The 15,204-nt window shown below is 35.3% G+C and overlaps 1 protein-coding gene across 1 annotated transcript; it reads right to left on the reverse strand.

Moving 5' to 3' along the window:
* Positions 1 to 1,455: 1,455 nt before the first annotated feature.
* LOC127854017 (ras-related and estrogen-regulated growth inhibitor-like) lies at positions 1,456 to 10,780 on the reverse strand. The gene is made up of 4 exons (XM_052388924.1): positions 10,140 to 10,780; positions 5,366 to 5,422; positions 4,853 to 4,926; positions 1,456 to 3,806 (listed from the first exon to the last, which is right to left on the reverse strand). The coding sequence occupies exons 1-4, from the start codon at positions 10,231 to 10,233 to the stop codon at positions 3,315 to 3,317; spliced, it is 717 nt and encodes a 238-aa protein (XP_052244884.1). The 5' UTR covers positions 10,234 to 10,780; the 3' UTR covers positions 1,456 to 3,314.
* Between the last annotated feature and the right edge of the window lie 4,424 nt (positions 10,781 to 15,204).

Here is a 15,204-nt window from a genome sequence, read left to right on the forward strand (position 1 = left end):
TTAATGTTACATAATTTAGTGAAGATCAGATATTTACAAAGTGTTTCGACACCGGGGATATGCAAGCGTTAAACTCAGTAAATATTTAACTGCTGGAACAATATAAAGAGGAAGTTCATGCTAATGAGCCGCGTTCTGAGAAAACTGGGCATAATGCTTGTGCGTAAAGTGTCGTCCCAGACTAGCCTGTGCAGTCCGCACAGGTTATCAGGGACGACAATTTCCGCTTAAACTAGATTTTTGGTAAAAAGGGACTTCTTTTAAACGAAAAATACCATACCACGTAAGTGTCGTCCCTGATTAGCCTGTGCTAATATGGGACGACACTTTACGCAGATGCATTGCGCCAAGTTTTCTCAGAACACGACTCATATGTGTATCAACTTCTGGAAATCTAATTCGCCCGTGTGAAGGTGAACTTGTCAACTCCACCAACTGGTACCCAAACTTGAATAGTCACACCCTGCATAACGAAGATGACTTCGTAAAACAGGTGCAGAGATCCGGCAACGATGGGATCTGAGATGGTCATGCGTTATCCTCCCAACATGGCTAAATTCATTCAACAACAAAATTATCATGACTTGAGCATAGCTGATATTTTTGCTGGATAACCCTTTAGGGGATCCGAAAATGGTTGTACAGTGATATAACAAAAAGGCAACGAAGTCTGTCGAAAATGCTGTGCACAATGTTATTCTTATAAATCGTGGTATAATGCAAAGTTATTAACCAGTGACTCATTAGTCTTCGGCAATAGTCGAAGGGTGTCCTTTGATTTCAGTCATTTTCGGAAGCTGACATAACATTCCGTTAATACTCATCTAAAATGTATTTTCTTTTCTATAAGATTATTTATTTACTCAAGTTAATCAAATTGTTTTTCCAGCCATTTAGATAATCGTCGAAACAGGTTATTGGACTGGGATTTCAACCAACAATAAGTAGGCTTCAACATTTTTTTATGATATCTATTACAGTACTAGCATTAACAGGCATTAATAACGATGATAAAAGTTACAAAACAATCATTTAGTATCAAATATATATAAATAAGTATCGATTTTATACGGATTAGAGTGACAGGTTAATAATTTTGCATTATACAGAAAGCAAATATCTATTTGTAACAAAGATTCCAATTCCATTTTGCCGGGACAGGCTTCTTAGATCTTCGAAAATTTTGCTGTCACAACTTCTGTTGATTTAAACAATTCTTCGGTTAAAAATTGTAAATAAAAAATCACGCGTCCCTTGGCTACGGGTATGGACAAATTAGCGCCCCGAGCCGATTGTTACGAAGAGCTCGCCCTGTTCATTGTACCAGTATCGTCACAAGTAAAATTAGTCCTGAACGGGAAGTCTTTTCGGGTTGATAGCTTTCACAAATTTAGATGCAATTATGTCTAAATTATTTGACATTTGAACATATATTTAAAGTAACCCAAGCACAAATGAAAAGTAAAACATTTAATTTAAATCATAGCAAAATAATTAAATATTTAAATCCATCAGCATCACACGGTCTGGAATGAAACTGGAATTATGTGATGAACGATATTCGGCATCGCGGCATTTTCGCGCGGATGTTTTTCAAGATATTTCGTCTAAGTTCATGTGTGTGCTGTGGGATGTCACCTTTATAATATTTATCTTTATATATTAAATAGCATGCATTAAATCTATGCTTTTGTCGGTGTCTGAAATGTCAGAGCCCCACGTTGCCAAACTCCTCGTTGTGGCGTGTCAGGTGGTTACGCAGGCAGGAGTGAAGGTCACGCAGCGTCTCCCCAGGCTGCAGAGCAATCTGTAAAGGGTGATGCAAGAATTTTTATTTCATTTGTATTGTGGTCTGTTAACCTGGGCCTGTATTTAGTATTTACCATAAATTTTTAGACTTCATTCTTAGAATGAACAATATTATTAAATTGGAATATTCAATAATATATTTAATTTTGAGTCAAACTTGACATTAACCTACTCAGTCTACGTCATTCATCATGTTGAATATTTTCTTAATGACATAAATATCACTGGTAGCCTTGAGATAATCAAATGCTGGTTTTATTCATTTGGGTTCTATGTCCTCCCTTAATTCTTAATTCGAAGAATTGGTTGTTATATACAGCCTCGAGTCTCACTTGTACTGAATAAGCTGTTCAACTACTACTGCAGACTTATTTTTATGCCAGTAACTGCCATTCATGGATCAAAGGTAGGGGCGGATGGCCGTAGAAATAATTGTATTACCAATTATGATACAAGAAATATTGCAGGACCAGGTATCTAACCCGCAATGCTTGGTTTTGTATGTTTTGAAATAAATTATCTTTTATTCTCCCTTGGGTTTGAAAAGATAGGGTCATTGAGCCCTTTTGCAGCGGTGTATGCTGAGAGCATCGTGCGATAATTGAAAGGAGATCGAGCTTTCTGTTGATTATAAGGACAATAAAGGGAAAGAAGCGCACAGAGGCTTTCTTGTTCTTACGCCATTACTATTGTCCCTTGTGTCATGTTAATGGTGTTCGCATTTAAAGTCTTTATAACGCTAAAAAAATCAACGAAATTTCGTGAAATATTTCGTAAAATAAGGTTAACACCTAAACAATCAGTGTTCCTTAAAGCAATAGCCACACTTTCAACGCTAGATGTTGTATGATTACATAGATTTTTGTAGATAAAAAATGCTCGTTTTTATTTATTTGTGACACAATTAATTCCATTTTCATTTCCCGCAAATATATCCATTCTTACGACACACGAACACCATGTTAGTGTTCATGTGTCGTATGGATATATATCGTTGCGGGAAATTAAAATAGAATTAAATATGCCCAACCATAATAAAAACGACCATTTGTATCTACAAACATCTGTTTTATCAGACCACACCTGGCGTTGAAATTTCGGCAATGGCCATATGGAACACTGAGTTTTAGTTGGTAAAGTTTATTTTACGAAAAAATGAACAAAATTTTCGTTGATTTTGAGTAGTAATTTCACTTTAATTAGATAGCAAAACATGTTTTTTATTTACAAGTTTAATATACCAATAAATGGTGGGATCAATTAAAGGCTGTCGAAATGAGAACACATATTAAACAACAACATAGAAACCATTGGCTATATTGTAAAAATACATAGATATTTAAACCCCGAAGTTTGCTTTACACCCAACATTATTAACTAATTAAAATAAAAGTCGTTTGAAATGGAATGTTGCAAAGTCCATAGGCTTGAACAAAGTTTGTAACATAATGGCACAAATGCATAGATCAAACCGCTGCACATTTAGTATCTGATGCGTTATTCTATCAACTGATTGTGTATAAAGCTTTTCGTCGGCCTCGTTGCCTGGCCAAAGCAGCGTAATCGTCCGCGCTATCGTCGGCCGACGAAGGAATGCTAAGGGAAAGGGGAGGACAACTCAGTCTTTGCTGAAGCTCAGCCCGACGGCCAGGCCGCCGGCATTGTTTGTAAAGCGCTTTCAAAATATTTATGGCCGAGTCGCGTTCCTCTCTCACTGAAATCTCGTTAAAACAGACGCATCCCATCTCAAAGGCTTTTTCCCGCCCTTCCTCAAGGGAGATCATTCGCTCCTGTGGGCAATCAGTCTTGTTGCCCACGAGGACAATCGGAGTGCAAGCCCCTGCGTTTTGACCGGTGGACTTCGGTTTCTTCGCGTAGGAGTTAATAAGGATCTTGAGTCTGCTGCACTCGTTGAAGCTACAGCGGTCGGTGACAGAGTACACGATGATGAAGGCGTCCGCCCACTTAATGTTGGCCTCCAGTCGGCTGTTCTCATCCTGGAGAAAACGACAGCCACAGGTTTACATAGTACGTATTACAAATTCTAAATAAAAGATACAATACAGTCTGCCTCACTTAATGACATGTAATGGTATCACAAAAAACACTGTTTCTATCAAAGTGTTTACTCGTTACACAAATGAATTTCAAAACAATACCATGGTTTACGTTTTATAAATCTTGTGTACTGTTCGCATTTCTCCCAAAATTACAGTGCCTAAAAATGTTGAGTCGCAACAAACACCATCGGTCGAGCTCCAATATAATATAAAGATCCAGTTATAGACTTATGTACATACTTTCCAGTCATTTTATAAATTTCTTACCCAACGCACTCATTATATATACTTCCTGTCATTACACACATATTTTACAATTTCAGTTTACAATGACTCGGTCGTTTATATTGCTTAAATCTGACTGATTTGCAGTAAAACAATAATGTATCGTTATTTGTGTACCATAAAAGTATTCGCTTTATAAGTCTGTTAGAAACGTACTCGTTTCTATGCTATGCTAAAAATAGTGATCAATCATTTGCGATAAACATGTAGGTCTTCATTCCAATGCGTTTGTAATAAAAATAGACAGTTAATTCAGCAACCAAGTTAATTATTTCCTGTCGGAGACTTATAATTATTGTTTATAAAAGGACAATCCACACCAGGGTTTAAGAAGCCTACAGTGTAACACTTAGGAATGCTATTTTCAGAAAGTATTGGGACATATGCACAGTTTACGCGGAAAACTGTATTCTCTTATTCAACAAGGATTTAGCCGGACACGAAAAATAGCACTGTTCGCTTTGTCCATGAGACGAAGCGAATGTTTTAAGTAAATGAGTGAAAACTTTCTGAAACATACCATAATAATACTAAATAGATTTCTCATCTGAAGTCACCATACTTTTTTTAAATAGTGTGTCGTTATGTAACACGGTTACTCTTCAATCCGAGGTATGTTTGGATTTCAATTTTAATAGACATGCCAAAATAGTTTGCGGTAATGTGTACATAATAACAAATGTTCTTCAACAACATACTTCAGCCGCTGTATCCCTGATTTCCATGGCAACCGTGTCCCCGTCAATATTGCACGAAAAGCTGTAGGTGTTCTCTTAAACACGAAATCAAGACGATAGTTATTGTTTATACACATACCAACATGAATATCTTAATAATGTCGTCAATTATATAGAGCTTAAAATATCAAAAAGAAGGTTGTGAGAAGCATACTACAAAATAAGTTTAAACACCCGCGGTTTACTTCTCTGCTGTCGTTATTATAAGATGGTTGTAGATTATACATCTGCAGAAGACATGGCAGAAAAAAGTGCGTAAAGATTCGTCCCAAATTAACATGTGCAGTCTGCGCAGGCTAATCGAGGATGACAATTTTCTTCTAAACTGGATTTTTGTTAAGAAGAGATTTTCTTTTAACGAAATATACCATAAAATCGGAAAGTTTTGTTCCCGATAAGCCTGTGAGCACAGGCTAATCTGAGACGACTATAGCGCACATGCACTCATTACGAATGAATGATGAATTTGCTTACCTAAGAAAGGATCATAATCCCCTATAAATCTACGGGTGATTGCCCGAACGGTCAGAGCTGAAACAAAGAAAACTAAAATTTATCATTTATCTGTTAGTAGCACATATTTGTGCAATACTGTTAACTGACCCCAGTGATATGACTGAAATACTGTTAACTGACCTCAGTGATAGCACTGTAATACTGTTAACTGACCTCAGTGATAGGACAGAAATACTGTTAACTGACCTCAGTGATAGTACTGAAATACTGTTAAATGGCCTCAGTAATAGGACTGAAATACTGTTAACTGGCCTCAGTGATAGGAATGAAATACTGTTAACTGACCTCAGTGATGGGACTGAAATACTGTTAACTGACCTCAGTGATAGTACTGAAATACTGTTAAATGACCTCAGTAATAGGACTGAAATACTGTTAACTTACCTTAGTGATAGGACTGAAATACTGTTAACTGACCTCAGTGATAGGACTAAAATACTGTTAACTAACCTTAGTGATAGGACTGAAATACTGTTAACTGACCCCAGTGATAGGACTAAAATACTGTTAACTAACCTTAGTGATAGGACTGAAATACTGTTTACTGACCTCAGTGATAGGACTAAAATACTGTTAACTAACCTTAGTGATAGGACTGAAATACTGTTAACTGACCCCAGTGATAGGACTAAAATACTGTTAACTGATCTCAGTGATATGACTTAAATACTGTTAACTGACCCAAGTGATAGGACTGAAATAATGTTAACTTACCTCAGTGATAGGACTTAAATACTGTCAACTGACCTCAGTGATAGTACTGAAATACTGTAAACTGACCTCAGTGATATGACTGAAATACTGTTAACTGACTTCAGTGATATGACTGAAATACTGTTAACTGACCTCAGAGATAGGACTGAAATACTGTAAACTAACCTTAGTGATAGGACTGAAATACTGTTAACCGACCCCAGTGATAGGACTGAAATACTGTTAACTAACCTTAGTGATAGGACTGAAATACTGTAAACTGACCTTAGTGATAGGACAGAAATACTGTTAACTGACCTCAGAGATAGGACTGAAATACTGTAAACTGACCTCAGTGATAGGACTGAAATACTGTTAACTGACCCCAGTGATAGGACTGAAATACTGTTTACTGACCTCAGTGTTAGGACTTAAATACTGTTAACTGGCCTCAGTGATAGGACTGAAATACTGTTAACTGACCTCAGTGATAGGACTTAAATACTGTTTACTGACCTCAGTGATAGGACTTAAATACTGTTAACTGACCTCAGTGATAGGACTTAAATACTGTTAACTGGCCTCAGTGATAGGACTTAAATACTGTTAACTGACCTCAGTGATAGGACTTAAATACTGTTAACTGACCTCAGTGATAGGACTTAAATACTGTTAACTGACTTCAGTGATATGACTGAAATACTGTTAACTGACCTCAGTGATATGACTGAAATACTGTTAAATGACCTCAGTGATATGACTGAAAAACTGTTAACTGACCTCAGTGATAGGACTGAAATACTGCTAACTGACCTCTGTGATTAGACTGAAATACTGTTAAATGACCTCAGTGATATGACTGAAATACTGTTAACTGACCTCAGAGATAGGACTGAAATACTGTTATCTAACCTTAGTGATAGGACTGAAATACTGTTAACTGAACCCAGTGATAGGACTGAAATATTGTTAACTAACCTTAGTGATAGGACTGAAATACTGTTAACTGACCTCAGTGATAGGACTGAAATACTATTTACTGACCTCAGTGATAGGACTGAAATACTGTTAACTGACCTCAGTGATAGGACTTAAATACTGTTAACTGGCCTCAGTGATAGACCTGAAATAAAATTAACTGATCTCATTGATAGGACTGAAATACTGTTAACTGACCCCAGTGATAGGACTGAAATACTGTTTACTGACCTCAGTGATAGGACTGAAATACTGTTAACTGACCTCAGTGATAGGACTTAAATACTTTTAACTGGCCTCAGTGATAGACCTGAAATAATGTTAACTGATCTCATTGATAGGACTGAAATACTGTTATCTGACCTAAGTGATAGAACTGAAATACTGTTAACTGACCCCAGTGATAGGACTGAAAAACTGTAAACTGACCCCAGTGATAGGACTGAAATACTGTTAACTGACCTTAGTGATAGGACTGAAATACTGTTAACTGACCACAGTGATAGGACTAAAATACTGTTAACTGACCTCAGAGATAGGACTGAAATACTGTTAAATGACCTCAGAGATAGGACTGAAATACTGTTAAATGACCCCAGTGATATGACTGAAATACTGTTAAATGACCACAGTGATATGACTGAAATACTGTTAACTGACCTCAGTGATAGGACTGAAATACTGTTAACTGACCTCAGTGATAGGACTAAAATACTGTTAACTGATCTCAGTGATATGACTGAAATACTGTTAACTGACCCCAGTGATATGACTGAAATACTGTTAACTGACCTCAGTGATAGGACTGAAATACTGTTAACGGACCCCAGTGATATGACTGAAATACTGTTAACTGACCTCAGTGATTGGACTGAAATACTGTTAACTGACCTCAGTGATAGGACTGAAATACTGTTAAAAACGGGGGAAAACAGACACAATTTACTCAATCTATTATTTGCTGGTTATGGCCATCGATATTGAGACGTAAATAGCTCTGTAGTTCGATATCAGAAACATGCACCCTACCAAAAACACTATACACCCGAATGACGGGTTTAGAGAAAAACGGCCACTTTACTGCCGGACTAAAGGTTTTCACTGGTATAAGAAATAGCCTTAAAGAAAATCAATTACAAAAACTTCAATAGTAATTTTTTTAAATTGATGGATCAGCTGTTAAGTTGTCAATTAGTTATTGTATCTATCCACGAGTCCGTCACTTGATTTGTCCATCCAAACTTATATTATATTATATCATATTATGTTATATTATATCATATCATATTATCATCAAACAATCCGACATTATATATTAATTCATTATTCATTCATCCGTCTATTTGTGTAAGTGTCAGATCCATTCATTCACCAATGATATGCAACATTAATTATTTTCAGTTTCTCAACGGAGACTAAAACCTATCCATACAACAAGGGATCCCGCTAAAATGGAATTGCAGAGGGGGGGGGGGGGGCTTTCGCGAACGAACGAACGAAAGGACGAGCGGAAGGCCGATCGCTGAATGCATCCCGGCTTCTGTAGATTGGGGCATAACTAGAAAAGGGCAACCAACTGAGCGCCTAACTACAAAACCATGTGTGCACATCCGGAACATTAATTATAGTGCATGTGTTTTGTATTTTTATAATGTATACGAAATCTATCAGCATTTGCTGAATAAGATCTAATGACGAATTAAAAAATCAACCATGTTTATAATATTCTTGTAAATGATTTTATTGTTTTAAGCCTTAAACACCATAAACACTATATTCATCGCAGGAATAATTTATTTCCAGAAGTAAAAAGACAAATAACATTTCATCTATTTTCCTTAATCGTATTTAGTTTTTTTTCAGTAAAAATATTTATATTTGCTTTAAAAAATATTTATACAGCTACAATGATTTTTTTAACATGGTAAAGTAAATATCGTATGAAGAACAAAGTATGCAATACAATTAAAAAAATCATATTATTTTTTTGGGAATTCGGTTGTGTTGGTATTCAGCTTACAGTTCGTTAATCAGAGATAAATCAGGAGCCCACCTGGTGTAAATCGTGTTACACGGAAGCTGGTTGTAGTAACCACTAGGTTAATTGCGGAAGGATTGTTGATAAAAGTCAGATCCGTTTAAATTGGGCCCAATTTTCCTTAACAAAATATACAACTAGAACGACCGAATCCTTAGAATATCTGCCATTAGTAAATGACTAATAACAGAGTATATTTTGTATGCGTTTGACCGTTAAACATATGAATACATTATATCGAACAACATTCATGACATTTAAATAAAGCATCGACTCGCTTTTCAATGAAACGCATATAGTATTATAATTATTTCAATCAAATGTGGGAAAACATGCGCAAATAGTTTTCCACACGAAATTAAGTTCATTTATCGTACTTCTGTATTCGAGGAGTAAATAACGTAACACAATGCGCAATAAAGAATCAAATGCAATAAAACAACAACACATATAGTTACCGGTTTTAGTGCAAAGCAATCATTCTATTGCTCAAAAAATCGCCACAGGCCTGCACTTTAAGGCGCCAAACGGCTGCTGACACTTTTTTGTAATAAACAGCATTTATTTCGACAAAGGATAACTTGCTTATTAAAGTAAATACAGTCGGGAATGCAGAGGATTGCCAAGGCTAACCTGGGGCGACACTCTAAGCTCATGCAATAAGCCCCTTTTATACAAAACGAGGCTAAAAAAAAATGAGTAAACGTCGCCGTTGTAACAGGATTGTTTTTGGTATAGTTTTTATAGGAAATACAAGACGGACTAAGTTTTTGTATAAGTAGTTATAAAGTCAACGGCGTTGATGGCGTTTGTTGAGCTGGTGGCAATGGAAGTTGTTATAATGGTGTTTTGAGGGTGTTGTTTGCGATATTGTCCGTGTGGCTATAAAAGTAGATAGAAGTAGAAGTTAGTTTTGTTTGCTGTTGTGGTGTTCTGAATTTGGCAAATCAACGCACACGCATTAGCTTTGTTGTTTAAACAGTAGAGTTGTTATGGCTGATAATGTAGTAATAGGCTGCTTACCTGATTTTCCGACTCCATTTTGTCCAAGTATAACAATTTTGAAAGCTCTGTTTCTACTGTTAGTAGAAAGACGCCGGAAAAGTGGTGACGTCATTCTTGTCTCATTGGAAGTTATATCATTTTCAATAGCCTAATAGCTTCACTATCGAAGAAGGTCATTTCGCCACACTTATTATGGTATTTTATCTCCGAGTTCACAAACAATAAATTATTTTATGCGAACAAGGTCTGGCTAAATATATTTAAATATATCGAGTCAACAATTGTTTGTAAACACTCCTTCATTCTGCATACAATCAAAGCAAGGCTTCACAGAAACTCAACAATTGCATATCCTTTAATGAATGGTCGGTTTCCTGTTTAACATGACACATATTCATCCGGATGACATTCCACGGATATATATATTCCTGTTTAAGCAAGTGTTCCTTGTAACTGAATAATACCACTGGACAGTAACTGTGAAGTAAAACCAAATATACAGGCAAGTCACAATCAACGATACTATACTGAGTACACTTTCAAACGTTCAAGCATTTCTTACAATGAATATCTTTACTGTGTTCTCATAGGAAGTGAGATATAGCCACTTAACGCTACATTGCTCGCACTATCGCTCGCACTGATCTGTCCAAATGCTTCAACAAATACCTAACGTTTGCGACGTGTATAATATATCAGTACAAATTACCAATACCCATTTAAGCTATTGTGTTCAAATGACTAATTCTTGTTCATTGCTTACAAATCATTACTTCACGATGTTGTGTGCAATATTATGACAGCGCATGCAATTGTATGTATTGTTATAAACTAATAACCGATTCTATAGTCGATATAGGGTTTCATATTTAAAGGACGCAAGTAAATTAATAACTGCAAAAACACGTTGATGTATGACCACTGATTTTTTTCTTGGATGATCTATAAGCACTCAATGTTAATATTGTCATATGTCTACCAATACTGTCATTCTATTTTTTATTGCCGCAGTATCGCGATATGCAAACTTAATTCAATAGCGAACGGTTTTGTTACGCAGGCAGCCCAAATCAATGAAATTAAATAGGTATATATATCCAGTCTCAGTAATTAATACCGAATTAAAAACTAGCCTGGAGTTAACCTAAATGACTTCACAACGATCAGGATAATCGTCTGTTTCGTAAACCGCTATTACGTACAGTTGTTTTTTTTATCACGCGATATTTTTAGACGCGTTATCTTGTTCGTTGTTCTTTGTGCTGTTAGTTCTCGCTGAAAAGAGATAAGGCAGACGTTTATAGCGGACCAATTAACATGTCCAAATTCCGATTGAAAATAGACGACTGCAATGTTGCCTGCATCAGTTAACCGATTCGATTAAATGGTTCTGTTATATGAGTCGCGTTCTGAGAAAACTGGTCCTAATGCATGTGCGTTTAGTGTCGTCCCAGATTAGCCTGTGCAGTCCGCACAGGCTAATCAGGAACGACACTTTCCGCTTTTATGACAATTTTCGTTTAAATGAAGTCTCTTCTTAGCTAAATCCAATTTTGGCGTAAAGAAAATTAGCCTGTGCGGACTGCACAGGCTAATCTGGGGCGACACTTTACGCACATGCATTATGCCCAGTTTTCTCAGAACACGACTCATATGTCGTTGACCAATAACAGATTCACATCAATTTACTGGCACACTCTGTATATCCTGTCCCCATTAAAGGACATTTCAGCTATACAAATCAATTTCTATCTTATTTACTTATAAAAAGTATATAGTGTTTATGTTATCTCTAAATAAGGTCTAGACATATATGATTTTATTGTGGACACAACTGAAATAATAATTTAATAAGTTATATTTATACGCAAACGTGTTTTTGTATTTTTTAATAAATTTGTATTACTTTACCTTTTACCTTTTCAATACATTTTAAATAAATGCTTACCTTTAAAAGACAAATTTGCTCCTGTTACGAATTATTGTAAATAATTGCATGATTTTGCTATGATCTATATGCATATCAGACCTCCATATCAATATATACCAGCACGAGACTAAGACCCATACCTTGTATTAATGTTTACATCCATTGAGACTATAACTGGTCAGTTCGCACGTTTATTAGTTTTTCATACTCCTTTTCATGTTCATCGTGCTGTGTGTGCTGTAGTATAACTGACATTATTCTCGATAAAAATCAATTTAGCATCTACACGTTATTGTAATGCCCCTCTGTATTAAGTTGTACGAGATGTACATTAACGGTTTTCTTTGAGACATCGGGGGGGGGGGGGGGGCAAATAGGTAAATTTCTTAATCACACTTTAATCCGTGGAAGCAAATAGTACGTTTGTTTACAAACTGAACACTCAGATTGCTCAAACGTTATAAGAAAAAAACATATATGTAAATTATCAACATAATGCCCCTTTTTTATAAATACTGTTCGAATCAGTGGCGTCATTAAAAACTTATCCAATTGAAAAAAAATATCCAATTGATTTACTTTTGTATTTTTTGTATTTCTACGTGTTAATAAATAGGCAATAATTAAAAAATAAGTATTAAACGAATCATATGCGTTAATATTATATACAACTGGGTTGTCTAGTTTAATATTCCGAAGTTACCTCGTTAGTCGTTATCCAAACATGACTTGAAAGCAACGTATTGTACAATGTATTAATATGCCAATATATAGATACAAAGGAACATACTTTTTTGATAGCTTAATAATACCTACTTACGGTACTTATTTACAAAACCAATATTCACACCGATGGACACATGATAATGTCCGTGCTTTAATGAACATGAATATAGAATGAACCAAACATTGTTCACTGACACTTGCAAACATTCATAAAAATATTAAGTGTTTTCACCACAACTCAATGTCGTACATTCAGAAATCGTTTATTTCGTATTGTTAGGTAAAACGGTTTGGCTTCATTTTGTCGTAGTTTACATGTGCTATAGAAATGCAAACACAACTCAACAATTTAGTACTATATATTGAAGATGAGTATTGTTGACAGGCCGTCCACACATACTTGAAAGTGGCGCATTACCTCTATAAATGCATGTATAATGATTTATATGAGCAACCAAAGGTGCGTATATCATCAGCACATAGTTTAGGTAAAGAATTATTTAATTTTAGAGGTGTTATAGCGATGATAGAGTCAACATATAAGTAATTTAGGAAAAACATGTATATTTTCGAACTGGCCTTAAATAAGTTCAATAAGTTATTGGTAAATACAGGTAATTACGTATGCATTAAGTAATTAAGATTAAATAGTTAGTTTCAACCTATTTATTTTAGCTCGATTGCATAGAACGTCACAGGCTTATTTGAAACACTCTCGAGTTCGTTTGCTGGGATTATAACCAGTACTTGGTGTCTATGACGGACTAAAGAACGCTCCCACAGTGGGGATCCAAACCGTGACCTCCTGATCGCTAGGCGGACACTATGTCCACTACACCACTGCGAACCCAATAGTTTATAGTTAATTATGACTATATGTAGTAGTTTCGTACAAAAGAAAAAAAAAATATTTTCAGTTAGCTGACTCGTGTGTTGTCTAAGGACATTATTGGCGTCGCCCTGGAGGGCGGCGACTAGTATGTAATGCATTTTTTTTCGCTTATGGGAGGAGAAGTTATTTTACGGATCAATGTATATATTTTTGTTTTAAGAATATCTTGCATAGTGGTGATTTTTTGTGTAAATTAGTGTGAATAAGTACTGCATTTGTGCCTATTACTTTAATTACAACATGTATTGCCAATAATGCAAAGCTAATTGTTTTAATTAATAACTGATCCACAACTGATCACAGGGGAAATATCACAGGGACTGGGCAAATACGCGAAACTTTCTGGTTTTGTATAAAAAAACAAATGATGTTTTGTATAAAAACAAAACATAATCAAAATATATTTATTTTGTGTTTTTTCTAATTTGCTTATTATGTGGAGAATCAATGTAGTACGATATTTGACGACCTATCGCGCAAGCAAGTTTATTGGAAGGCGTAGTGGTACGAAAACGTACAATGTATTAGTTTATTAACAGACATATAATAACGATCGCTGTACACAACTTCACCAAATAGCAGTACATAAGTGAATGTCAGCCGGAATAGCTCAGTTGGGAGAGTGTTAGACTGAAGTTGTTTCCGCAACAGTCATCTTAAGCCCCCCCCCCCCGGTTAAGTCCCGGGTTCCGGCACGAACGGAACAGTTCGGCGGCTGACAATTTTTTCAGTCAGGTTAATAAATATTATAAAGCTTTATTTTATGTAGACATTTTAAAATCCATTTTACTACAATTGGACATTTTTATTAAAATTAATGGATGCAACGTGGTGACAACGTTAATTAAAATTTCTTACATCACTTAAATATCTTATAAAAAGAATTATGTCTCTTTGAATTTAAAAATAAAAGTAAAAAACTGCTTGGTTAGGTGATTATGTCAACATTTTTCATCAGATTCTTTCCAAACTTACAGTGTCTTCATATCAATGAGCATTTTTACCTCATTTAAAATGAGAAACATTGGGACAATAAGTCCAGAATTTTTTCTATTAAATTTGACGAACTAAACAATTTCCACTTGTTTAAAAGATTTCACAACTTTCGTCTGAATCTTTGCAAATTTGTTAAGTGTTTTTATATCAGTATTACTCGAACCCTATTGAAAATGATGAATATCGGAGCAATAAATATATTATGACGTTTCACTGAATTTCAAAATATTGTGAAATGCAGCTTCTTTATACAATTTACAGTTTTCATTCAATTTTTTTTTCAAACTTTTACAGTGTTTTCATATCAATTAGTACTCAACCCCTATCGTAAATGAGCTAAGTAAGAATAAGTTCAGAATCATCTCCCCTTGGAGTTGAGAAAAATGTGAAATTACGCTTACAAGATGAAGCAGATTTTTAAAAACCTATACAGTTCTGTTCCATTAAAGAAAACTGCACACGGATACCAGTAAAAAAAGAAAACCAATGTAAATAGAATGAACTATGAAATATTTGGGGGTTACAACACAAAATCATAG

The sequence above is a fragment of the Dreissena polymorpha genome, chromosome 12 (assembly GCF_020536995.1).
Source record: "Dreissena polymorpha isolate Duluth1 chromosome 12, UMN_Dpol_1.0, whole genome shotgun sequence".
Taxonomy (NCBI): Eukaryota; Metazoa; Mollusca; class Bivalvia; order Myida; family Dreissenidae; genus Dreissena; species Dreissena polymorpha.